Raw genomic sequence first — 25,856 nt, forward strand, 5'->3', positions numbered from 1 at the left:
AATAAGAATACATAAGTTGCTAAGTAGACAACCAAAAAAATCTAACTATATATAACAAAATATGCTACTAAGGTAGCCTACAAAAGAAACATATATATACTCCAGACACCTCTTGTAGCCTCTAGCAGCTATCTCCCAGCCTATCCTTATCCTGTTCCCATACATCGTATAATCATTGCAGTCCAAACCACATGAAAACATGTAAGGGTAAACTATTGAAAATAAACAACACATATATAGGAAAAAAACTTACAACACTAGCAACTTAACATTGCTATCATCATCAACTAGTTCAACATAGAACACATAACACAGGCAACTTAGCATCACTGTCATCATCTTCATCAACTTGTTCAATATACAACACATAATACTAAAACAACATATGAATATAAAAGCAACCTGCAATACAACATCACTACCAACAATCATAGCTTATTCATCATGCAACACACAACACATAGACATCACACATCTCAACAACACTTTCATAACACATCAACACATACAACTCATATCATCACAATATCAACTCGTCAACACATGCGTCGTCACGCATTTTAACTCAGAGATCTCCTAAAACACAGGGTGAGCAGTCTAAGTGGTTAGGTCCTACCGAACCGACATATAACCTTTTTAAGCTTGCTAGGTAAACAATAAATTTGGATAAAAATCTACAATATGATAACGGTTTCTCAGGCTTTGCCACTTAAACAAGGAAATATAGTACAATGTCAGGATAGGACAATTGGGTTTAGCCCTATCATGACATTAGCTAGTTTAACTAAGCCACCAATGGGATTAACCTACTGACTATCTTCCAAATACTACAGTCCTTTGATACTCGCCTAGGAACTAAGTTCTCAACTTCGTATTTTACTCAAATTGGTTGCTTGTAATTGGTATAACTCGACCTTGCCCCTATACCATGGTTGCTTCATATACGTGTGTCTCGACTTTGCCTACACATAGGACAAACTAAGTCCTAGAGGAGAACAACACATCATCCACTGCAAGGGACAACTTCTCGAGGAGGGTTTTCAACAAATTAGGCTTTCAAAGCACCACAACTATCTCAATCCGCACAATGGGATGAACAACTTCAAAAACATCTCCCCTAATCTTAGTGATTCGCAACTCATCATCACAGCAAAACAACACAATTATCATCTCATCAGCTTAATTATTAGTTCATTTCAACTTTAAACAAGACAATCAACTTCAAAGCTTAACCATCACAAGGTAACATCTTTTCATCATCTCAACACCTCTACACACTTGATGCTTCTCACAACTCACAACATTATCACCTCATCATATTTCACAACATATAATTAGTCAACACACAACATACAACAACTTTAACAACTTAATTTCAATATGCTTCAACAATATCATTTTTCCGACATATAATAGATCAACACACAACTTGTAAACAAATTCAACAACATACAACATATTCAACACATAATACAACTCAACTAATCATGTTTAAAATTCATCTGTCATGCCAACTTATACAACTAAACAACATAAATCAATTTAAGCACCCAAAACAACTTTTAACTTAACCAAATCACTTATTGTGAAATGACATCCTTGACATAAAACAACATATATGAAGTTATACTACTTCTATCATTTAAATCCTTAGCTCATATATCAAGTCCTAATTCCATCATCTACCTTGTTAAAAATGTAAAAACCACAACAAATAGCCTAAATCCTGATAACTTGACCTTTGCTCACTAAAAAGGTCATAATTGGAGTTCTAGACCTCCTTTTTTGGGTGATTCCAGCACCATTGAAAAGTTAATATCTAAGGCTACAACTTTCATGAAGACAACAAAGTCTAATTTGGAAAGCACCAAAGCAATCAACACCTCCCAAAGCACTTTACCTCTAGGGATCCTCCCTGTCACGCGACCCCCAAAGGGCTTAGCCTTTTCAAACGGCTCAGCCGTTTCAAGAAGTGCTCATTCGTTCATAATAGCTCAGCCCTTTGCCTCCAGGAATGCTCCCCTATCACGCGACCCCCAAAGGACTCATCCCTTTCAAACGACTCAGTCGTTGAAGACAGAGGGCACCCATGTTCTTCACCATTTTCACCAAAACCATAAATGCAAGTTTACCCGATTCATGTAAATACATCAATGCAAGAAGATCCAACACAAGAAATCATCAATTTTTAACACACAACACAACTATGCAACTAAGAAATCATCAAAAATACCATATGCAAACATCAAACAACACCATTTCATCCCATTTTCAACTCTTCCCCAAAACTCAACTTTCCAACTCTCACTACACCATTCATCCACATTTTTCCGAACACAACACCCAAACCTCACCTCATGCTACACTCAACACGAATTTAGCAAAATCACTAGCTTTCCTTACCTCGAAGAATGACGAATTTGGGTCTGAGCTCGGGAAAGAGAAAGATGAAGAAGAGAAATATTCAAGCTTCTAGCTAGTAACTAACACATCTATTCAACACTTTCAACAACAACAACACAATAAGGGACTTTAACAATTTGGAACAAGATAATAGAAAGTGAGGAGAAAATGAAATGGTGTCGAGAAAAGAGAAAGGAAAAGGGTCTTACAAAAAATAATTAAACAAATTAATTAAGACATCAAAAAATTGAGTAAATAAATTTGTTAAAAAATTAAAAAATGTGAACACTGAAACAAAATATTATTTTTATTATTAAAGATTAAAATACTTTGTACATACTATTAAAACATATAATAGCGTAGTTTATAAAATTAGTTATGACAGTAAATAATAGTTATGGAATAAAACAGTAAAAATAATGTGAATTTTGAAATGTGAGTATTACAATAATTATAATAACTTATAAGTGATACGCAAACAAATAACATCGGTGATTAAATATATTTTGCTTTAGAGAAAAGAGTTTATTGTACTGTACATACAATTAACATCATGGAAAAAAAATGTATTTCCACATAAGTTTTATACAACTGTCATCTAAAGAAAAACGTTTGCAAATTTTTAAAGGAAAAAGTATATATATGATTCAATTTATTTTTCTTTTAAGAATCAAATGTCGTCGGTCCAAATTGTTTCCACACTTATGTTCTTTACTTAAAAATTGAGATTTAATAAAAAATTTATTTTATTTTCATAGTACTCGACTGTGTGACGTCTTCATGAAAAAAAAATAATTACTCAAAAAATTACATCTGTGATCCTTTTGTTTAGCAACAGTATCAGAAATAAAAGAGGTATTTAATATTCAGAAATGATGCATCCTCGGAAATGTTTTGGCCAAAAAATTCTCAGAACGTTTAAAATTTTAAAATAATAAAATTAAAAAAATAATTTATTTCAAATATTGTACAAATATAAATAACTAAATGATTCAGAATGTTAATTTGCAACTTTGATTCAGAGTCCACAACATTACTCATTTAATATTATAGGAATGTTATTGCAGAACTTGGTAAGTGTTGGGTGTGGGCCCAGTTATCATTTACCTCACCGAGTCACCAGACAGTGCCAGTGATTGCAGGTGAAGAAGTAATTGAACTGTTTGAGAAATCTGTAAATAAGAGAAAAATAGTACTGATGACAAATTTTGAGATTTTACCATTTTCTTTCAAACTTCAAAATTATGATCCAAAGTAAGTGATAATGAGGATCCATGATGGGCTTTAAGCTTGTTTCTTTTCAGTCTTGGATCATCATTGTGTCACGTGAGAATTTAAGTTCAACCGAGATAAACAAAATTTAAACTACAATGGTCCCTCACAAAAAAAAAATGTTAACAGTGGGCCGGCCCAACCTCTCTGCTGCTTCAATGAGGAAGGTACATTTTTGAAACTAATATTTAAGCTTGCATATTTTAACGGTTAAATATTTCTTATATAATAAAATTTTATAATAATTTGTATATAAATAAATATTATATTTAAATATACAATTATATTTAAAACTATTATAAATAAATATTTTTAAATATATAACTTATATTTTAAATTTAAGATGAATAAATATATTATTTTAATTATTATTCATTTTAAATATTAAAATTTAATTTATAAATAAATATTATTATTTTTTTAATATATAGGAGTTATCATTTCAAAAAACACTTCCATGGAACTGTAACTCTTAAAAATGTTTCTCTGCAAGATAATTGTTTAATATATAAGAGTTAATTTCGTTGTTTTTCATAATAAAAAATTACCTTTTTTTTGACACAATAAAATTATCCTTTTTGCTGCTATTTAATTTCTCCATTTAGATTAATTTCTCCTTTTTTTTATTTTTTAGTTCATGAATGATTTCGGTTATCCTGTTTTTAATTGTTTATATTTAATTTTGTTTATTTTTTAATTATTTAAAATTTCTTATCTCAAAATTTATTAGAACTGTTGCACGATCAACACTATGATGAGAGGAGGAAGAGAAAAGAAGGAAAATAAACTGAATGAAAATACATTTGTGTTATTATTTTAGAATAGCAAAGTCAATATATATACAAGGGAAGGAAAACAGAAAATAAACAAAAATAACTAACTGTATAAGTCATATAAATCCAATACTCCCCTCAAGATGGGAGGAATATGTTCTCAACTCCCAGCTTGGACAATATGTTAAGAAACACAGTACGGGGTAAGGACTTGGTGAAAATATCAACTAACTGATGATGTTTTCTGACACGGATTAACTTGAGAGCACCTTTGTCCACTTGTTCCCTTACATAATGAAGATCAATTTCAAGGTGTTTAGTTCTTTCATGATATGTGGGGTTAGAAGCAATGTAGATAGCAGCCTGGTTATCATAGTAAATAGTAGCATATGGAATATGAATGTTGAAATCAATCAGTAAATTCCTCAACCAAGTTAGCTCAGTAGAGATAGATGCTAGAGATCTGTATTCTGCTTCTACTGAGGATTTGCTAACAGTATTCTGCCGCTTAGCTTTCCAGGAAACAAGAGAATTTCCAAAGAAAACACAGTAACCGGTGGTGGATCTTCTACTATCAACGTAGGAGCCCCAATCTGCATCCACATATACATGAATTTTAGTGTCAGAATTGGCCTTGAATAAAATTCCTTGACTAGTAGTGTGTTTAAGATATCTCAATAGCATATGAGCAGCATCCATGTGACCAGAATGAGGATCAGAGACAAACTGACTCAATTTGTGAATAGTGTAGCTAATATCTGGTCTAGAAATGGTTAAATACAAGAGCCTCCCTATAAGCCTTCTATATACACCTGGATCAGAGAGTTTTACGCTAGATTCAGCATGCAGTTTCAAAGAAGCTTCCATAGGAACAATTGAGGGTTTGCAGGCCAGCATTCCACAATCTTCAAGAATGGAAAGAGTGTAATGTCTTTGACACATGAAAATCCTTGACTTAGATTTTGATAGTTCCAAACTCAAGAAAAATTTTAAATCACCTAGATCTTTCAATTTGAAGTATTGGTGGAGCATGTCTTTGACAGAGGTGATAGTAGCAAGGTTTGGACTAGCAATAACAATGTCATCAACATAGACAAGTATGGCAATGAATGTTGAATTGGTACCTTGAGTGAACAAGGTGTGGTCATACTTGGACTGGTTGAATCCCTGAGAAGTTAGTGTGGTGCTGAATTTATTGAACCAACTTCTTGAGGCTTGTTTAAGGCCATATATAGACTTGTGTAGCTTGCATACTAAGGGGGCACAGGAAGTAAGAAGGATGTGATGAGGATAACCTTGAGGAATTTTCATGTAGATGTCCTCAGCAAGGCTACCATTTAGAAACGCATTGTTGACATCAAGTTGAGCAAGGTGCCAATGCTGAGATGCTGCAACAGATAAAAGTAACCTTAGAGTGGTTATTTTTGCGACCTATGAGAAAGTTTTTTGAAAATCCAATCCATATTGTTGAGTGAAGCCTCTAGCAACTAATCTGGCTTTGTATTTTGCAACAGTGCCATCTGAATTGAGCTTTAATTTGAAGAGCCACTTGCATCTAATAGGCTTGTTGTCAGGAAGAAGAAGGGTAATGGACCAGGTGTTATTAACTTTCATAGTTGTAAGTTCATCTTGTATTGTCTGCTTCCACTAAGGAAATTTGATGGCTTTCTTGTAAGTTTGGGGTTCATAATTAGCTGAAACTTGACAGAGGTAATGTGTATGAGTTTTGGGTAAATTGGAATAGCTGATGGAGTTTTGAATGGGATAAGGGGGAGTGGAATCGATGGTCACATTGTAGCAGTGATAATTAGAGAGGTAACTAGGAGGATTGATAACTCTGCTGGACCTTCTTGGGTGAGGTTGTTCAGGGGGAGTTGCAGGAGGTATAATGTGTTGCTGTTCTGTCTTGTTTTGAGTGGTGCTGGTAGGTGTAGGATCAAGATCATCATAAGATTCAGTGTGTATAAGATTGGGTGTGATGTGATTGTTAAAAACATCAAGATTAGGAGAAGAGGAGTTGTTGGTTTGGAATGGGAATATGTTTTCATAAAACTTCACGTCTCTAGAGATGAAGGTTTGATGTGTGACCAAGTTGAGAAGTTTATAACCTTTATAACCATGAGGATACCTAATGAAAATAGTTGTAGTGGCTCTGAGACTAAATTTATGTCTGCTGGATAGTAATGTAGAAGCATAACACAAAGTACCAAAGATTCTGAAATCAGAATAATTAGGCAATTTATCATATAAAAGTTAATATGGGGATTTGTGGTTCAGAATAGGCCTGAGAGTTCTATTCATGAGAAAAACAGCAGTTTTAACACAATCTTCCCATATGGTCATAGGGACGTTAGATTGAAACATTAAGGCACGAGCAATATTCAATAAGTGTAAATGTTTGCATTCAACAACACTATTCTATTCAGGCCTTTCAACACAAGAGAATTGGTGTAGAACACCCTTTTGTAAGAAAAAAAATCTTTGAAATTAAGTTCTGATGCATTGTCAGATCTAAATGTCTTGATTTTAGTATGGAATTGATTTTCAACAAAGGCAAAAAACTAGGGTATAATATGAATACAATCAGACTTATTGTGAAACATGTAAACCCAAGTGAATCTACTCTTATCATCCACCAAAGTCAAGAAATACCTAAAACCATAATAAGTGGGTTGTCTAAAGGGGCCCCATATGTTAGCATGGATTAAATCAAAACAATTAGGACTAAATTTATTAGGATTAGAGAAAGGTAATCTATTTTGCTTAACAATATTCCAAATACTACAGTGATAACTAGAATCAATAGAATTGATATCAGTTTTATTAGCAATCAATTTGTAAACAGAATTAAGCACATGTCCTAATCTCTTATGCCAAGTATCATAGGTAACAACATTACAATAATTGATACAATTAGAAGGAAAAGTGCATGTAGGAAACTCAAAAACCAGTAACCTTTGTTGCCGTTTAGCAGTGCCAATCTTCCTCAATGTCTTCAGGTCTTGGAGAGTGAAAGAGTTAGGTTCCATAATAAATCTAAAAGAATTCTCATTGACTAGAGTTAGAAGAGATAAAAGATTAAATATAAATGTTGGTATGTAAAGCACATTATGAAGGAAAATATCATCATTAATCTTGATACTACCAATACCTTCTACCTTAAGTTTTGTGGAGTTTGGTAAGAGAACATGTGAATCATGTATGGCAATATAAGAATGAAATAAGTGTTTAAAACAACAAATATGAGAGGTTGCACCATAATCTATGATCCATATATGATAATTATTATCGAGAGCAACAATTATACAGATACCTATCACATTAGTAGCAATTGCATCTAAAGTAGTATCGGCGTGCATTTGATTTGTTAGAAAGTTGATTAATTGTTGACACTGATCAGGAGTTAAATTTGAAGTCTGAGAAGTATGTAAGTTGTCAGGGCTACTGTAACGACCTGGCTGGTCACTACACTCACAGCCACAGCACACCGGAAACACTAGACAGAATAGAACGAGTATATAAATATAGGATCTAGAATATAAATATATACAATGTTCCAATCCGACTAGAGTTAGAGTGTGCAAACGAAATACAACCAAAGTAGCCAGATAGTGGCCCAACAAACAACATCCGCCAAACAAGACTCCTCCATTTGCCAGCTGCAGACTTGCCACTATCACCAGTCTAACCCTGCTCTGCTCCCATACATAGTATGATCATCGCAGTCCAAACCACATGGAAACAACTAAAGGTAAGCTAGTGAAAAAGAAATAACATACATATATCTATATATGAATAGTAATTAGCCACCCCTATCAGCACATCAAATCAACACATCAATCAGCTTAACAAAATCAATTTAAAATATTACAACATTCGGCAATAACACCATACATCTCACATCATCAGCATACCACTCATCAACCATACAACATAACAGCAACAAAACATACAATGCGTCGTCACCCATATAAGTTAGTATTGGTCGCTTGTAATCGGTATAGGTCGACCGGGCTCCTACAACACCTCAGCCTTTCGGCCTACAACATCTCAGCCTTTCGGCCTACAACACCTCAGCCTTACGGCCTACAACACCTCAGCCTTTCGGCCTACAACATCCAATATCAACACACAGTATAACACAACTGTATAGCTCAACATATCAACTCACAACAGTATTCAACTGATACAGCTCAACAAAATCAACTTACGACAGCATACAACTGATACAACACAACATATCAACTTACAATAATTTACAACTGATACAACTCAACATCAACAAGCAGCGTTATCCACAAGTCATCAAATTATAATCAACAGCTTTTACTTGAACTCAACATAAACAACCTCTAACATCCATTAGTGAAGTCACATCTCCGCGCCCGGCGCACTCATGGTTGCGCCCAGCGCAGTGCAACCAGAGAGCACCAGGGGGGCCAGCGCGCCCAGTGCAAGCACGCCCGCGCCCGACGGGACCCAGCCAGAGAGTTCAAGGCTCACTCGCGCCTAGCGCAATACCAATTGCGCCCGGCGCCCACAAGGCAGAGACTCCCAAGGAGTCTCACGCCCAGCGCGACAAGGGCCGCGCTCAGCGCAGCACATCAAAATCAGCATCCAGTACAGCTAGGTAGTATACAACACAACTTACTACTCACAACTCAGCTCAGCACGACAATATACATATATATCCATTACAGCGTAGCATTTCATCATCAACAACATAAAACAGCATGATCAACAATTTCACAACGTATGACATGTTCAACACATAATACGACCCAATCCTCTTATTTACAACTCATCTATCTTGTCAAATTACCCACCCAAACAACACCAATCAACCTAAGTACTTAGAACAACTTTCAACCTAACCAAATCACTAAATATGAAATGGCAACCTTCACAGAAATCAGCACATTAGGAGTTATACTACTCCTACCACACTCATCCTTATCTCATATGAAAGATAAAAAGATTTCCTACAACTCTCATGAAGACACCAAGTCCTAATTCTTTCATCCACTTTGTTAAAAATTCTAAAAACCGCAACAGCTATAACAAATGCTGGCGGATTGACCCCTCTCCACTAAAACAGCCATATCTGGAGTTCTAAAACTCCTTTTTGAGTGATTCCAGCGCCATTGGAAAGCTAACATCCAAGGCTACAACTTTTATGAAGACTATAAAGTCAAATTCTGAAAATCAAATTCGCGCCTACAGAGGTCTATTGCGAAGAACTGTGCCCGACGCAATTCACCCCAGAAATTACCCATTTCAAGTCGAGCCCAGCGCGAAGAACTGCGCCCGGCGCAAATTCAAACGGGAACCCTTACCTACTACAAAAATTTCATCAAAACCTGCGAAAACCAACATAAATCCCACATGCAAACCATCCAAAGTATCACATTTTCATCAATCGTCAAGAAAAACCCCTCATTTTCAACATGCAACCATTAAATCAAGAAAACCCCAAATTTTCACCCAAACCCCGGAAAAACCCGAAAACAAATTTCTTCAATCTCAGCCCAAAATCAACGAATCATCAGTCCACAAATGAGTGTATGAACTCACTTTCAACAAATCATAGCCAAAACTAGTTTCCCTTACCTCGGTTAAGAAATCCGAGCTACGGGAAGACGGAAACGGCGACGGAGACGAAGAAGAGCTCGAACGAAAGAGGAGGAAGAAAAGGAACGTTCGAAATCACAGCAAGTCCCAGCCTTACGGTTCAGCACCTTCCAACCAAAGCCACCACAAGGAGAGAAATCAGCCACAAGGAAAAGAAAGAAAAGGAAAAATGAGAGCTCTTGAGTGAGGGAGAAGAGAGTTGGGAAAAAGAAAATGGAATGGGGCCTCACAGCTACCCGTAACCAGGGCTACCCGTAACCTGATTCACAGTATTGGTTGTACGATTTTTGAAATAATTCAGAGGATATCCAACTATCGTGTAACACTTATCTTTGGTGTGCCCCAACATGTTGCAGTGTGCACATCTGGGCCTTTCTTTCTTGGTGAATTTGCTCTTACTAGTTGTAGGTTGTGAAGAGTTGACAGCAAAGGCAATGTTATCCAAATTAGCAATAAGGGGAGAAGAAGTGACAATTTCACGTTGGGCTTCATCTTGAAGAACAAGAGAGAAAACACTTCTAATGGAGGGTGAGGGGTTTGAAAGGAGAATTTGACCCCGAATTTGAGAAAAGGAGTCATTCATACCCATCAAGAATGACATCACATATTCAGATTCGATAAATGATTGAAGTTGTTGAAGCCCTCCACAGGTGCATTGGAAGGTTGGTTTGTAGCTAGATAATTCTTTGCAGATTGACTTGAGCTTGGTATAATATGTGCTGATATCATCCATGCCTTGGTGGAGAGACATCAATTGGCACCGGAGTTGAAAGATTGGAGGACCATTCTTTCTTGAGAATCTTGTTTTTAAATCTTCCCAAAATTCTTGGGTAGTAGACGCAAACAAGATGCTAGTAGTAATGTCTTTGGAGACAGAATTGTAGAGCCAAGAGATGATGACGTTATTTGCACGATTCCAAGAAGCAAAGGTAGAATCAGTACTCGCAGCTTTCGAGAGGGTACCATCAATGAAGGCCAATTTGTTTTTCACATAAAGGGCAACCTGCATTGCTCTGCTCTAGGTGGTGTAATTTTTATGATCAAGAGGCTGAGATGTGAGAACAAGGCCACACCCATCTGAATGATGTAGAAAAAAAGGATTGGAGACATCTTGGCTTGGATCTTTTGCTTGATTAGCCAGGAGTGGATAAGGAAATCAATTAGAGTGGCAGTTTGGGTGTTGGGGGAATGGATCTTTGATCGTCTTGAATAGTCTTTCCTGATACCATATTAGAACTGTTGCATGATCAACACTATGATGAGAGGAGGAAGAGAAAAGAAGGAAAAGAAATTGATTGAAAATACATCTGTGTTATTATTTTAGAATGACAAAGTCAATATATATACGAGGGAAGAAAAATAGAAAATAAACAAAAATAACTAATTATATAATTCATATAAATCCAATAAAATTTCATTTAATAATTAATAAAAACATGGCGTATCATTAATTTATACAAATTGATAAATAAAATGTATAAAATAAATTTTTTAAAAAATTATAATGAAAAGGTTGTCACTTCAATTATATATGTTTTGATTTTAATTTACGCAATATAGTTGTATATTATATTTTTGTCAAATATTTGATGAAATTTTGTGGTAATAGATTTATTTTTTACGGTTTAAAAACTAATTTAAAACTTAATAAGTTAAATACCTAATTTGGTCCCTTATAATATTTTAAAGTTTCAATTTAGTCCTACTTTAATTTTTTGTTTCAATTTGGTCCCTAATTTAAATTACTGCAATGTCGGACCTTCTATCTAAATTTCTTAAACGGAGTTAATTGTTAGCCACATAGATGCCACATAGATACATAAGTGGATGCCAAATTTCTTTAATGCATCTGGAACCAGAATGACCTGTTTTGAAACCAGAACGGCCCATTCTGCTTGCACTCGTGGTGTGTTAATGTTGCATCTTGAACGGCCCGTTCCAGAACGCCAACCACATACGTGCGTTCAACAAAATGCAGCAATGTGGTTCAAAGATTGAAAACAAAAATTCAAAAATTGAAATATTGTTGTTGTTGGGGTACATCGGTCAATGACTCTAAGGTGAAACATCATGTCGTTTCATCCTTGACTGTATAGTGCCGATTTGGTAGTAAGGGGTTCGCTCCAGTTTGACTAATAATGAAATAAAACATGTCATCATTGTCCTTAGTGATATACTGCATTACATAGCAAGTATTATAATTAATACTTCTAGGAGCTCCTATATCCTGCAATTGGTCTAGAAATGGTGTATAACCCAATTGTTTAGCAATTGAAGTTATAAATTCCTCATTGACAATATTAGCAAATCCAGTGTTTGAAATGCTTTGTACCTTGAGTTCTTTTTCCTTGCACGATTCACAACCGTGATTTAGAATCACGTTAGTAAACTATAATCATTGACCGTTTGTGTTTGGCCTTCTAGAACCAGAATGACCCATTCTGGTTGCACTCGTTGTGTGTTAATTTTGCATCTGGAACGGGCCGTTCCAGATGCAAAATTAACACACCACGAGTGCAAGCAGAACGGGTCGTTTTGGTTTCAGAACGGACCGTTCTGGTTCTAGGTGTATTAAAGAAATTTGGCATCCACCTATACATCTACGTAGCATCCACGTGGCCAAGAGTTAACTTCATTTAAAAAATTTGGACGGAAGGTCCGACATTACAGTAATTTAAATTATTAAAGACCAAATTAAAACTAAAAATTAAAGTGAGACTAAATTGAAACTTTAAAATATTATAAGGGATATTTAACTAACTTAATATATGAACAATTACAATTAAAAGAACCAAAATTACTTAATAAAATACAATTTTTCCTTTTGATTTGTTTATTTAGGAAGTGAGGATTAGCATAGATGATTTGTTAAATATTATAATAATTATCGAGTCTTATTTATCATATAAAAAAATTGGACTGCGAGGTAAAACTTTTTGAAAAAGTAGAATATATACCGATCATATAAAATAACTTTACGGTTATTTAGTCATAAAAATTAATTTAATAAATTCGTCAACTTTTAAAACATAAAAAAGGGATATAAAGGTCATACTACAAAGATCTCGCGTATGAAGACTTTTTTTTTAATATATTATTTTATTTATTTACATAATATGGAACTTTTTTTATTAACATGAATGATCTATTTTTTGGTTTAAGTGTGAAATTGATTACTAGGTAATCGATTTTTCAATGAATTTTAATTTTTTTTTTAAAAAGTTCATTGAGAAATTGATTACCATTTTTCATGGTTTTTTTTTATTATTTTGTTTTTTGTTTTCTGATTTTAATTTATATTAATTTTCAGAATTTGAAAAACAAATTTAATATTTCTAAAGAATAATTATATTTTTAATAATGAAATTAACATTATACTGATTTTTAAATTTTATTTTAAATTTCAGATTTTAATATTATACTTATATTTAAAATTTTAATTTATTATTTAAATTAAATTTATAAAATATAGAAAATTAAATAATGTAATTTAATAATTAATTTTTATATTTGTAAATATGTATAATTTATTTAATATATTTATTTTACATTAATAATTATAGATATTTTTATTAAATAATGATAATATTATTTTATTATATATTAAAATTGGTAAAAAAAAACAAAATTATTAGAATGAAAAGAAAAATTAAAGTTACACAACATGATATTTGTGAAAGACACAATAATATCAACCAAAATTGATATATAAACCACGAAAAATTGTCAATTTAAACTTGTTAACTTCATTATTAAAATATATATTATTTTTTATATTTTATTAACGAATTTTAAATTAAATTATCTCTATTTTTTTTATAAATAAATTTCTATTTTTATAAAATAAGTAAGTTTTAATATTATCTATTTTTAACATAAATTTAAAATATTATACATAATTTTTTAATTTTATATATAATTATAATATTAGTTATATAAAAACAAAAACATATAATTTAATTATAAAAAAATATTTTCAAATTCTGAAAATTGTAATATTTTAAAAAAATTTAAAAGACAGAAATCAAAAAATGCAAAAAAAAGAAAAGGACCAATAAAAAATCGGTTACACAATAACCAATTTCTTAATGAATTTTTTAAAAAAAATTAAAAAAACTTCATTGAAAAATCGGTTATCAGATTTCTCATTTAGGCAAAAAAAAAAAAAAAGAATTATTCAGATAGAGAAAAAACGGCTCAGGTTATTTGAATAAATAATAATAAAAAATAGTATATTAAAAAAAAAAAAAGTCGCGTATGGTCATCCCTTCTCTCTCTCTCTTTCTCCTCCTTTCTCTTCTCTATTTCCGTTTTTTAATAGTCTTTTTTCCCCTTCTCCTTTCTCTTCTGTGTGGGGTGCTGCCTTTGGGATTCTAGGGGGCGAAAGCCCTTGTTGAGCCTCAAGGGTGGTCCTTCAAAAATCGCTATAATTACGACTAATTATTTTTACATTATATAAAACACTTATTAAAAGATAAAAAAAGGTATTTTTATTATCTAATTAACTTTTATTACTCTAATTTTGAGATATTACAAAACAAACCAATTCTCTCAATCAATCTGAACCAACTTATTTTATTTGATATGGATTATAAAATTCATCATGTCAATCCAAACTAATAAACACACCGCAACAATTTCAAAAATTCCCATTCGGTTTTTTTTCTTAATAATGAATAAAATGATATGCTGAATATCCTTAAATCAAACACCATCATCTACTTAATTAATCAAAATTCAATATCCAATTTAATCCAAAACTTAACCTACCAAATTAAAACGAAGAATTTCACCGGATTTTGCCTTTCTCTTTTCCTCATGGCCTATGGCCTTATACAAATAGAATATATTAATTAAATATCAAGTGTTTTTAAAAACAAAAAATCCTCTAAAAATTTAATCCAATACACCACTACAATATTTACACACACACACACACATATATATATATATATATATATATATATATATATATATATATATATATATATATATATATATATATATATATATATATTTTGCACTTGAGAGTAAGAAATCGGACTTGAGTTAGGCTGCATTATCGGGAAGTATAAAATTATTATTAAAAAAATTAAAGGATCAAGGTTTAATAATAACTAGCAGTGATGAAAAATTCTATAATCCTCCAAACCTAGTCATTAAACGGGGAAAAAAATTAAACATGCAATGGCACCATTAAAATGGTTAAAAATTGAGCATAACATTTGATTGGGGCCACATTTCACTGTTCTAAATTACCATTTGCAATACAAACAGCAGGGGAAAACGTTTCCCCCATTCATTTTCAACTAGAGGGGGGGCCTTAATGATGATTGAAAACGACAAATATTCATACAAGGGGTGAGAGGCCTAAACACTAGAAGTAGAAAGGCTCTCCCTCACACATACCACAGGTCAATTAGCCCATGGCATATTTCTGGGTCCAGCTTCTGGCAGTTGACTCGTACTTGTTCCTGTCTGTCTTGTACATGTGGGCGATTTCCGGGACCAAAGGATCATCAGGATTAGGGTCCGTCAACAGGGAACAAATTGAGAGCAACACCTAAACACGTAAAAGACAGAGTAAACAATCCTTAGTTGCAATTCAACATCTTGTTCTGAAGAAGGAGCACTTTGACTGGTTATGCTTAAAACCTCAGGCTACGAAACCCTCATAACAGCTTGACTGCTTGAAAGTGTCAACTGCAAGGCTACATATTGTGGTCTCCTTCCATGAGAGTTATTAAAAATTAACCATATAATTCCAAACTTTATGCAAATCAGCAGTTCAGACTTCTTTGCAGAGAAATACAGAGATTTTAAATTTTCCACTAAGAACAAAAATGATTTTACATCATTTTTTATGAGTTGATATATCATACTTTAGTATTAGTATGCTATGCCCTATAAATATTATTGATCATTAAGGCTGTGAAATTGTCACATCCCCATTTAGATAAACTTTTTTTTTTATCATTAAGAATTACAATAACGACAACAAAATTCAAACAACTATCTCAACACTCCACCACTAGGCCAAGCCTAATAATTTTTTGGATAAACATTTATATAAGTACTTATTGGAAAAAAAAAAGTAAAATGAAATGTTTCTCAATAAACTAAAATTTGCTAATAAATTCTTTCATATTAGCATCTCAAAAAAGTTATTTTAACTTGTGCATCAACTTATTTTAACTTATTAAAAAACTCGTTTCATTTTCTGTTCTTAATTTTAACTTATAAAAAAACTTATTTCATTTTCTCTTCTTGTTTTCTTCTCCTACAAGTGCTTATACAAAAGTTAATTCAAACAGACTCTAAATTTAGATGGTTTAACTAGAAGAATGATTAAAACATTGTTTAAGGAATAAGAGCTTTTCTTATTTGTGATAAATCAAGAAACCGACCTTCGAAATAGTTAGCGCAGGGCTCCACTGCTCCTTCAATATGTCAAGGCAAATGCTTCCATTGCTATTAATATTTGGGTGAAATACCTTCGTCCTGAATGCAACCTGAAAGGCATCCACAATCCACGAGTATACACAAGATCAGCTGAAGGAGTAGCACAGTGCTCATGATGGCATACAAATTAAAATTATACTACTACATATACATATACACACACACACACACACATATATATATATAAGGTAGAATTTTCAACAACATAAATGCTGCAATTTGTCCTAATTTTGAAAATATCGGGACCAAACACCAAATTTTAAGTTATGTTCGGAAATGAGAGTGTTATATAATATGCATTTACTGTTAAGAGGCTCCCTTGGAATATAAAAGCTCCAAACAAGCTAAATAAGTGGTAAAAATGAATCATGGCATTCTTTAAAAAATAACTGGTATAGAATTGAAAGAAGTGTAAAAACACCACAGAAACAGAAAGATCTATAAATACAGACCTTGGGTGGCTTAAAGGGATAATCTGGAGGGAAATGAATAGTGACTAGGAAGACACCTCCAGCATAAGGACTGTCTGGAGGACCCATAATTGTTGCTTGCCAGTGAAACATGTCTTCAGCCACAGGACCTGCAATGTTTCAGGAAATAACAATGGGATAAGCGCAAAGTTCTTCTCAACAACACATAATTAGACTGGGCAGATTCGTAAGTCCTAAAATAACCAAGCACAGAATAACATCTCATGCTCCCAATGGGTAGGCTTATAGCCTGCTGATACTAGAGAGAACTAACAAAGCAAATTTCCAACAGTTTTATCCAACTATATTCACAATACTAGTAGCATGATTATGAAGCTACAAAATAATGTATTTCTTCAAAATAAACCAATCCAAATATGCACAACAATTATACCATGAAGCGTCTATTGGGAATGAAGATCTAGGTCATATGAAAGCCTTAACTTGATTTAATAAAACTTAGCAGACAAATTAATTTCAATCATCCCTCAAATCAGGTTACAGAATAGCACAAGCAGAGATCCACAGTGAAAAATAAGAGTTCTCATAATGCAGAATATTATTGACAATACAGATTGTCGGATCATACTAAGACGGTAACAACAACATGTACAATTACAGGAATTCCAATTTCCCTATTGCAATTTTGGTCATGACTCGCACAAGCGCAGCACGTAACAGAGGCATGATCCAGACAACAACATCACCATTTATCAAGCAACAAAACAGAACCATGCGAGCTTAAAACATGCACAGAATTGTTCCAATGGAAAAAAAAAGGATAGCACAGAATTGCACAGGTCCATAAAATGTACAGCCGTGAATTCGAACAATCGACATGAACATCCCTCACACGCACACAAATTTTAGCACGAAATCAGCAGAATCGATTCACCTTCAGCATGAGGGTCAGATCGAAATATTTGTCCGATTTAATTTATATTAAAAATATTATAGGCGAGGGAATGGTTGCATAAAGATTGAAAATGAAAGAAGAATCGTAAATACCAGCGCTGCAGGAGGTAGGAGGATCCTTCTGGAGATCCTTGAGTTCCTTCAAGATCCGCTTGGACGCCATCGCCAAAACCTAACAGAAATCGAAAATGAGATGAGAAGGCAAGAAAACGCAAACAGATTGATAGATCTCCGATTACCTTGTTGCTGTTGTTGTTGTTTTGAATAATTTGTGTGAGGCGTGAGCCTGAGAGAAAGCTGAAAATGTAAGAGATTTGGATTTGGTGAAAGGAAAAGAGCTTTTATAAATGTCTGGTGCGCCTCCCTTGTCCCTTCCTTCCCCTTTCCTTTTTACAATTCCTTCTCTTCTTCTCTCTCGTTTTCCTATTATTATTATTATTATTAATATTATTATTATTATTATTATTATTATTATTATTATCTTTTCCCAAAGAGAACGGGTGTGGGTCCCTACTTGCGTTTTCTGTACGAAATCCATTCCTTTTTTCCCACCCAGGGTCAAAAAGTGGCACCCAAAACCAAAAGGAACGGTCTTTGTTTCCGCTCCTATTATTCCTTAATCCAAACCTCTCTCCTCTCCACCTGCGTAACCGTGTTCCGCGTCTTAACGCTTTTAACGCACTCATTATTTTTATCTAAATAAATATCTCCTCTCTCTTTAACTATATCTTACTCATTCATAATTAACACTATAAACAGTTTTATAAGATCTCAAACGTTTGAAAAATTATATTTCAAACAAGTAAAAAATCAAAATTATAAGAGAGAGAAAGAGTTTTTTTTAGAAATTAAGAGACAAAATAATGTGTACCAACAAGATATGTTGTTTTAAGAGCATCTACAATGGGAGTTGCTTTGAGCAACTCCCAACCACTTTAAATGGGTCTCACTGTGCCACGTCACTCATAAGCAACTCATACTACATTTTTACAATTTTTTCTCCAATGGGAATTGCTTATAAACACTCTTACTTTTTACAACTCATACTACACTTTTTTGACACCTCACACTACACTTTATGATAAACTTTTATAAAATTAATTATTATGAATAATATATAAATATGAATAATTAACAAATTAAAAATTATAATAATAAAAATAAATTTATTGATAAAAAGAAATACCAAAAATTACAATAATAAAAAAAATTACATAATAAAGAGAAATTACATAATAAAGAGAAATTACATAATAAAAAGAAATACCAAAAATTACAACAATATTTAATCTCCTAATTTGCGCCTAATAAAATTACAAGCCAATTCATGATCTTTGAGCTGCTTCTCAGTCATTCCAGATGTGTCCTTCATGAGAATTTCATACATTGCACTAAAGTTAGCTGCTTCCTTCGCTTCAGCCAATTTCTTTACTGCAGCACTTCTTTCTAACATTGCTTTTGTCATGTTCTCCAACTCCTCTTTGTTGGAAGATGTTTCGCCAACCTTTCCTTTACTTTTTCTCTTCGCTGCTTTTTGACCTATTGGACGAGACATTGGTGTTGTTGGGTCATATTCTTCACAATCATTAGCTGCATCTGTGTTAGAAGACGTTGAGTATTGCCCAGATTTTGAAATCTTTGATCGTTTGGAAGAGCTCTCCATTGATTCCGATTTCCATTTTGGCTCATCTCTTAATAATAGCCATGCATGCTCAAAATTAAATTTTTCACCTACATCTTGCGAGTAAATTTTATATGCATTTGCCATGATGTCTTTTTCTGAGTTGCCGCTTTTTTTTATTATCACGAGCTTGTTTATAACATCCGACAAATAATTGAACAGCTTTATTCATTCGAAACCAACGACTTTTTAACTGACCTGGATTTCTTACTGGAAATTGATTGCGATTGTTGTTATAATTCTCCTTGATTCTAATCTAGAAACTATTTCCAGTTTGATCAACTCCAACAATTGGATCCTTCGAAATGTTGAGCCATGATTGAATAAGTAAATTATCCTCTTCAACAGAAAAACTTACACGTGATTTTTTTTGAGTAGATATTTCTTCTCCTTGTTGCCTTCCAACATCAAGTGTGATGTTCTCTAGCCCTACTTGAGACTCGGATACGGAACCAATTGGTGAATCTGTTTCGGAAAAATTTGAAGGCCTAAAAATTATATTGGGATTGGTTGGTATCGGTGGTGGATACATAAAAAAATGAGGATTTGGAAAATTATTATTGGTTGAATGTGGTGGTGGTGGTGGATACATAAAAAAATGGGGATTTGGAGAATTATCATTGGTTGAATGTGGTGGTGGTGGTGGGTATGTAAAAAATTGAGGATTTTGAGAATTTTCATCGGAAGGGATTGGAGGTGGTGGTTGGTTTTGTAAAAAATTAAAATAACTTTGAAAATTAAATTGATTGGGATCCATGTGGTAGAATATAAAAAAAATTACAAATGAAAAAAAATAATAATTTTTTTTGGATGCCAATAGTAAACGTGAATAATAAACGTGAATAGTAATTTTTTGAAATAAATTGTAAACTTGGATAATGAAATGCAAATTAACAGAACAATAACTGCAAATGAACTACACAATGTGAAAGGGTCATGGCTAGAGCTGTCAAAGTGGGCCGGGACCCGTGGGCCAACCTGGCCCACCTTGAAAATGGGCCGGGCCGGGCCAAAAAAAATTGAAGTTTTATAGTAGGTGGGTATATTTCAACCCGGCCCACTTTGACCCGGCCCACCCGGGCTAAACCCGTGGTGGGCCGGGTGGCCCACCAACCCACCATTTTTTTTTTCAATAAAAATTTGAATATGATTTGTAGTTTATTTTGTATGATGATATATTGAAAATTTTTATTTTAAACTTTTATCATGATTTGTATTTAATTTTGTATGATGAATTATGACTTATAACTATTAATGATGTTAATTTTATGACTATTATGTTAATTTATAATTAATTTAAAATTTTGAATTTTGTTAATAATTTTTTTTTAATTTTTGGTGGGCTGGTGGGCTGGCCCGTATAACCCACCAACCCGTGGTGGGCCGGGCCGGGCCAAATTTTTTTTGAAAAAATTACAAGTGGGCCGGGTTGGGTTGGCTCGTTTTTAAAGTGGGTCAAGGTGGGTCGGCCCACATGGGCCGGGTTGGCCCGTTTTGACAGCTCTGGTCATGGCTTCTTGCGCGCGGGTCGGAGGGGGCGGGGCGGAGGGGGTCGCTCACGGGGACGGTGGCTTCTGGCCCGCGGGGCAAAGGGGTGGTGCACGGGGGGCGGTGGCTTTGCCGCGCACGGGGGGCTGTGGCTTTTGCCGCGCACGGGGGCTGTGGCTTTTGCCGCGCACGGGGGCTGTGGCTTTTGCCGCGCAGGGGGGCTGTGGGGTTTGGCCGGTTGCCGCGCACGGGGGGCGGAGGGGTTTGGCCGGTTGCCGCGCACGGGGGCGGAGGGGTTTGGCCAGTGACTCTCGAACGGCCATTGACGCGGCGTTGCCAAACCTCCCACACGAAGGAACAGCGTGAAGGACGTGAAAATTGTTTTTTCTGTTTTTGTTTCTCAGAATATTTTGGTCCACGTAGATAAATTTGAACCAATCAAATTGCTTTTGTCAGTGATAAGAGTTGTTGCTTGTACAAGCAATTCAGAAAAAAAATTTAAGAAATCTATCTGCCACGTAAGACAGGTCCAATGGGGTTTGTTATAAGGTACGGTGCTTAACAATAAGAAACCCTTCAATCACCCTCCTTTGGAGGTGCTCTAATAGTATAATTTTATTAATTTATTGAATAATGTAGATATTAAAAAATTAAAAGACTAAACAGACAAATGGAATAATCAACTGCATTTTAATTGATCTTGATTTTAAAAAAAACGAATCAACATGTTTTTAAATCATTTTTAATTAAATTTTAGTGCAACTAAATATCATAAACTAAATATGCAATGTGTAATATTTTACAAATATTAACGAGTTTAATTTAATTGATTGAATATATATAATATGGCATTGGGAGGAGTATTTACTGATTTTTTCATAAATTAAATTTTAACTGTATTAAGGTTATTTTTAATACAAAGTTTGATTTGAATGATTAAAAAAAATAATACCGTGGCTACATGAATTATATTTCTTTGTAATGTCGTATCTTTTTTTAATTTCTTTTAATAACGACTAATTATTATTATATGATCATATCAACTCATTTGTCACTTTACCCTTGTCAATTAATGTTTTGGATCACCAATAATGTTTAAAATAAATTGTAATTCTATGATAAGAAGTTGAATCATTCAAAAAAAAAACGATAAGAAGTTGGAAGACGTAATTTTATTTTTATCATTTTCATATTTTAATTCTTAAACTAGTTATAACACTTTTAATAAATCAAAATTAGGTGTGAGTAAGAAAGTACTTTATAATGTAATCATTATAATTTTAAAAGCTTCTGTGTCCGCGCGTGCATTATTGATTTTGTTTTTTTACAGTATATTGAATTTTATTAATATAAGCATGCTGAATAAAAGTTAAATAATACGATTAAATCAGTAGGTAAAAAAATAAAATATTCAATATCGATCGATCTAAAATAATTTTTAAACATTTAGAAAATGATTTAAATATTTTATCATTATTTTAAATAAGAAAAAAGTACATATTATTTCTGTTCTAATATGTTTAACTTTTAAACTTTTTACATGAAATTTTAAAATACAACTAATATATTTAATTTCATAAAATAAATCATGTAATTTCTTAATATATTTTTAAAATTTTCAAATTTTTATTAATAATTAAAAATATATTAATAATAATTAAGAGTATAATAAAAAATATATTAAATATTATTAATATTATAAAACGATAATTAAATTAAAATAAACAACAGTAATTTTTGTTTGTGATAAATAATATCTTGGTAAGAAAAAATATGTCTTGCAAGCGTTATCAACTTTAAAATGTTACGAGAATATGTAAATAAACTTAAAAAAAATATAAATAATCAAGAAATATTAAAATGTCAATCAAAATAAAATGAAAGGAATATTAATTAAACCAATACAATTATTTGATCATAGTAATTAAAGGAGTTTATTTCATACATCGTTATCTACTCTCCTTTTTTGCCCTTTTCTTCAATTGTATAAATATAATAAACACGTGGTCTTAATTTTCTACCTTATCCATATGTTATTCTAGAAGCTTCTATTTTCATTAGAATTCCGTGGATTCTGATAGGAAATGAAGTAGAAATGAAACTGCGGAAAGTGAGAACCGAAGGCATGGGTAAATTTTTGTTGCAAGGAGATATATGTATGTAACAAGAATTAATTAATTATTTATTAAAATTAGTTTTAATTATTTGATATAAAATTATGGAGGTGGATAAAAAATCCACATAGGTGTGTGTGAGAGCACAAAATAATGATGAGCGAGAGCCAGCTGGATGGGGTCCACAGAATCATGCACGCGGTGGAACGCGCGCGAGTTGGCTCGTTTCAACTCAATGACTCATAACTCGTAACGTAACCACTCCCATCAAACCCTTCCTTTCTTTCTGTTTTCTGGAACAAAGACAAACAGAGCGATTGAGGATGTCGAGGCAAACCCAGGTCGAGGATTCCAAATCTCAACCACCCCAAAACGGCGACGTTCCAGACGATGATTCGTCTCCCGTTTCACAGGACCAACCGCAGGATCAAGAGAAGATCCGTAAACGGGACTACATCGACCTCCCTTCACACCCCTACATTATGAAGATTTTGAACAAGCAAGGTTGAAAGCTTCCCTCTAAATAACCTCACTTTTTTTTATCCAGTAATTTAATTTAGGAATGCCGTTGTAATGTGAATAATGCGTTATATGTTATTATTGAATGAAAAGAAAAAGAAAAAAAAAAAAAGACGCATGGAGCAATTCTTAAATGCTATAGGATGTTTTGTTTAAAGGGGACCAGATTGTTCTATTTGCGGATAAAGTTTGGAAGTTCACGGGTTCAGGGAAGATGAAATGCCGCTTCATGTTAATTACGGATTTTGCAGTTTACATTGTCGACCCTGAGACCGATTCCCTTAAACGGAGGATAGCCCTTGCAGCGGTTGAGAAGATTTGTCTCAGTGAACTAAGTGATAACTTTCTTGCAGTAATAGTTCCTACGGAGTATGATTTACTTATAGCTAGTGCTAGAAAGAATGAAATCATCACTGCCTTTGTTGAAGCTTATGAGCTCGATGTCGTTCCTTCCAATAGGTAATTTGAATTTACACTTATTGCTTTGATTCACCCATTATCATTGTATGTGGTTGCTTGCATGATCTAGCCACTGGGCGTGTTTGGGGAAAATGTCAGAATGTGGGGCAAAAACAGTGATGCCTTTCTGGTCTGGATTAAAAAATAATTATAGTTTCGAAATTTTGTAAATACACATGCTAGCAAACACCATTGAATTTTTGTGCTCTGAAGGGAAATGGCATACTTATAATTTAACTTCAGAAAATCAACAGATTTTTTCCTTGTTTCTGCAAATCTTGTTACATTACATGTTACTTTGTTGAGCTGCATTTTTCTGTTGTGAGCTACTGATTGATGTTTTACACTATAAAACACAAACAGAAAACCCAGAGATCATAAGATTTGTAGTTATGTATGAGAATTATGGTGCATTGCTGATGGGAATTCCAAGTAATTTGTCGTGCCATTTGAAAAGTATCCTTGACTCCTGTAAAGAATGCTTCTCATTATCCCTTTTCTGAAGTCCTAATACTTACAAGGTAAGATAGGTCCTGATGTGCGTGAAAATGACCCCTGGGTATACACACATGCACACCATATACCTGCATGGCAGATGTCTGCAACACCACTGCATTCCCTAATCCCTTAATTCAAGGAATTATTAGATAGTTAGAATTGTAATAACTAAAGCCAGTTTAAAATTTTTTCTAACAAGTTTGGTTAGTGTTTTGTGTGGTCTTCATCGCAATTTTTCTGTTGTAAATTCTGTCAAAGTATTGTTTTCACTTTTCAACAGTTATCATGAAACTTTCTTGAGTTTTAATCTATCACTAAATACATGTATCACAATTCCTTTGTAGGTTTCAGTATAATGCTGCATCTGACTTGGTCAAGGAAATTGAATTTGAGGAAGTTGAAGGTATGTGGCATAAGTATTTTGGTTTCCTTTATTTATTTATTTATTTTCTTTTTAAGATGTGAGGAGGGGGGAGGTGCATGGAAGGGGAGTTATCATCTCTGTTACCATTCCATGCTTCTTATTTCTCTGGTATATAGTACTTGCTGGCCTATTTGTATGATGCTTCTCTAATTTCTCTTTTAATGAATTTCAGGGGGTGTGAAAACAAGAATTTTGAGGAAGTGAATCTCATTTGTATTTCCGTGATACTGTCTGTAAACTTGGTAGGAGATACATACAGGAAATGATTATTGAGCAATTGTGTAGGAAAGGTTCTTTTGGGTATAGCGTTTCCTTTTCCAAAGGTTAATTGCAATATTATTCTTATATTAGAAAATTTAAAAGAGCAGAAATATATACATGGTTTAAGCTACAACTTTAAACCAGATTCAGCTGGATGTATTCCTATTTCGTATGTAGCCTGTGTCCTTTGTGTTAGTCTTTAGCCATTTATTGTGGAAACTTCACGACTTCCTTCTGGTATATATACATTCAATCACTTGCTCATCAATTTCATGTAGACCTTGCTTTTAAGGTAGTAGTATCACTTACTACCTTGATGTTAAACATACTTTAATTTGCGTCAGCATCCCGTTATAGAAGCTCAGTCTCTGTTTTACAACTAAAGGGAATAATGCAAATGGTGAAATTGCATTCTAAGCCTCTACAAGCTGGTGAAATTGGTTAAATTGTATAAAGGCTGAAAAAGTAACACGTGCAGGTTTCAAT

The 25,856-nt window shown here is 33.5% G+C and overlaps 5 protein-coding genes across 7 annotated transcripts; 1 reads left to right on the forward strand and 4 right to left on the reverse strand.

Moving 5' to 3' along the window:
* Positions 1-6,095: 6,095 nt before the first annotated feature.
* LOC145958676 (uncharacterized) lies at positions 6,096-8,418 on the reverse strand. The gene is made up of 3 exons (XM_083076185.1): positions 8,343-8,418; positions 7,101-7,944; positions 6,096-6,663 (listed from the first exon to the last, which is right to left on the reverse strand). Exons 1-3 carry the CDS (start codon positions 8,416-8,418, stop codon positions 6,096-6,098), a joined length of 1,488 nt encoding a protein of 495 aa, XP_082932311.1.
* A 1,893-nt stretch (positions 8,419-10,311) lies between these two features.
* On the reverse strand, positions 10,312-11,088 carry LOC109800411 (uncharacterized). Its single transcript, XM_020361195.2, has one exon. It carries the CDS (start codon positions 11,086-11,088, stop codon positions 10,312-10,314), a length of 777 nt encoding a protein of 258 aa, XP_020216784.2.
* Positions 11,089-15,281: 4,193 nt separating this feature from the next.
* LOC109800111 (ubiquitin-conjugating enzyme E2 10) lies at positions 15,282-18,332 on the reverse strand. Of its 2 annotated transcripts, none has more exons than XM_020360812.3 (5): positions 18,166-18,327; positions 18,020-18,098; positions 16,994-17,121; positions 16,487-16,591; positions 15,282-15,642 (listed from the first exon to the last, which is right to left on the reverse strand). In XM_020360812.3, exons 2-5 carry the CDS (start codon positions 18,087-18,089, stop codon positions 15,499-15,501), a joined length of 447 nt encoding a protein of 148 aa, XP_020216401.1. In that variant the 5' UTR covers positions 18,090-18,098; positions 18,166-18,327; the 3' UTR covers positions 15,282-15,498. The 2 variants fall into 2 exon arrangements, with proteins under 2 accessions (XP_020216401.1, XP_082933120.1); XM_083076994.1 differs by having other exon boundaries at positions 15,548-15,790; positions 18,166-18,332.
* An 879-nt stretch (positions 18,333-19,211) lies between these two features.
* On the reverse strand, positions 19,212-19,694 carry LOC145958677 (uncharacterized). The gene has a single exon (XM_083076187.1). It carries the CDS (start codon positions 19,692-19,694, stop codon positions 19,212-19,214), a length of 483 nt encoding a protein of 160 aa, XP_082932313.1.
* Positions 19,695-23,416: 3,722 nt separating this feature from the next.
* LOC109800849 (uncharacterized) lies at positions 23,417-25,638 on the forward strand. 2 transcript variants are annotated; one of them, XM_083076995.1, is made up of 4 exons: positions 23,417-23,713; positions 23,980-24,187; positions 25,030-25,088; positions 25,282-25,638. In XM_083076995.1, the coding sequence occupies exons 1-4, from the start codon at positions 23,533-23,535 to the stop codon at positions 25,311-25,313; spliced, it is 480 nt and encodes a 159-aa protein (XP_082933121.1). In that variant the 5' UTR covers positions 23,417-23,532; the 3' UTR covers positions 25,314-25,638. The 2 variants fall into 2 exon arrangements, with proteins under 2 accessions (XP_082933121.1, XP_020217339.1); XM_020361750.3 differs by having other exon boundaries at positions 23,438-23,713; positions 23,887-24,187.
* Positions 25,639-25,856: the final 218 nt, after the last annotated feature.

This window comes from Cajanus cajan, chromosome 6 (genome assembly GCF_000230855.2).
Source record: "Cajanus cajan strain Asha chromosome 6, NIPB_CcT2T_4, whole genome shotgun sequence".
NCBI classification, from domain to species: Eukaryota; Viridiplantae; Streptophyta; class Magnoliopsida; order Fabales; family Fabaceae; genus Cajanus; species Cajanus cajan.

Excerpts from the sequence above, each read along its gene's own strand:
- LOC145958676 (XM_083076185.1), bottom strand. The coding sequence starts at position 8,418 with ATGGGTGACGACGCATTGTATGTTTTGTTGCTGTTATGTTGTATGGTT. Across the intron at positions 7,945-8,342 it reads GTATGCTGATGATGTGAGAT|TGTTTCCGGTGTGCTGTGGC; the intron begins GTATGGTGTTAT and ends TATTCTGTCTAG. Across the intron at positions 6,664-7,100 it reads CCCACTTATTATGGTTTTAG|AATCTTTGGTACTTTGTGTT; the intron begins GTATTTCTTGAC and ends TTCTGATTTCAG.
- LOC109800411 (XM_020361195.2), bottom strand. The coding sequence starts at position 11,088 with ATGCAGGTTGCCCTTTATGTGAAAAACAAATTGGCCTTCATTGATGGT.
- LOC109800111 (XM_020360812.3), bottom strand. The coding sequence starts at position 18,089 with ATGGCGTCCAAGCGGATCTTGAAGGAACTCAAGGATCTCCAGAAGGAT. Across the intron at positions 17,122-18,019 it reads TCCTACCTCCTGCAGCGCTG|GTCCTGTGGCTGAAGACATG; the intron begins GTATTTACGATT and ends GAAACATTGCAG. Across the intron at positions 15,643-16,486 it reads CTGCGCTAACTATTTCGAAG|GTGTTGCTCTCAATTTGTTC; the intron begins GTCGGTTTCTTG and ends TTACGTGTTTAG.
- LOC145958677 (XM_083076187.1), bottom strand. The coding sequence starts at position 19,694 with ATGGCAAATGCATATAAAATTTACTCGCAAGATGTAGGTGAAAAATTT.
- LOC109800849 (XM_020361750.3), top strand. The coding sequence starts at position 23,533 with ATGTCGAGGCAAACCCAGGTCGAGGATTCCAAATCTCAACCACCCCAA. Across the intron at positions 23,714-23,886 it reads GAAGATTTTGAACAAGCAAG|GGGACCAGATTGTTCTATTT; the intron begins GTTGAAAGCTTC and ends TTTTGTTTAAAG. Across the intron at positions 24,188-25,029 it reads GATGTCGTTCCTTCCAATAG|GTTTCAGTATAATGCTGCAT; the intron begins GTAATTTGAATT and ends ATTCCTTTGTAG.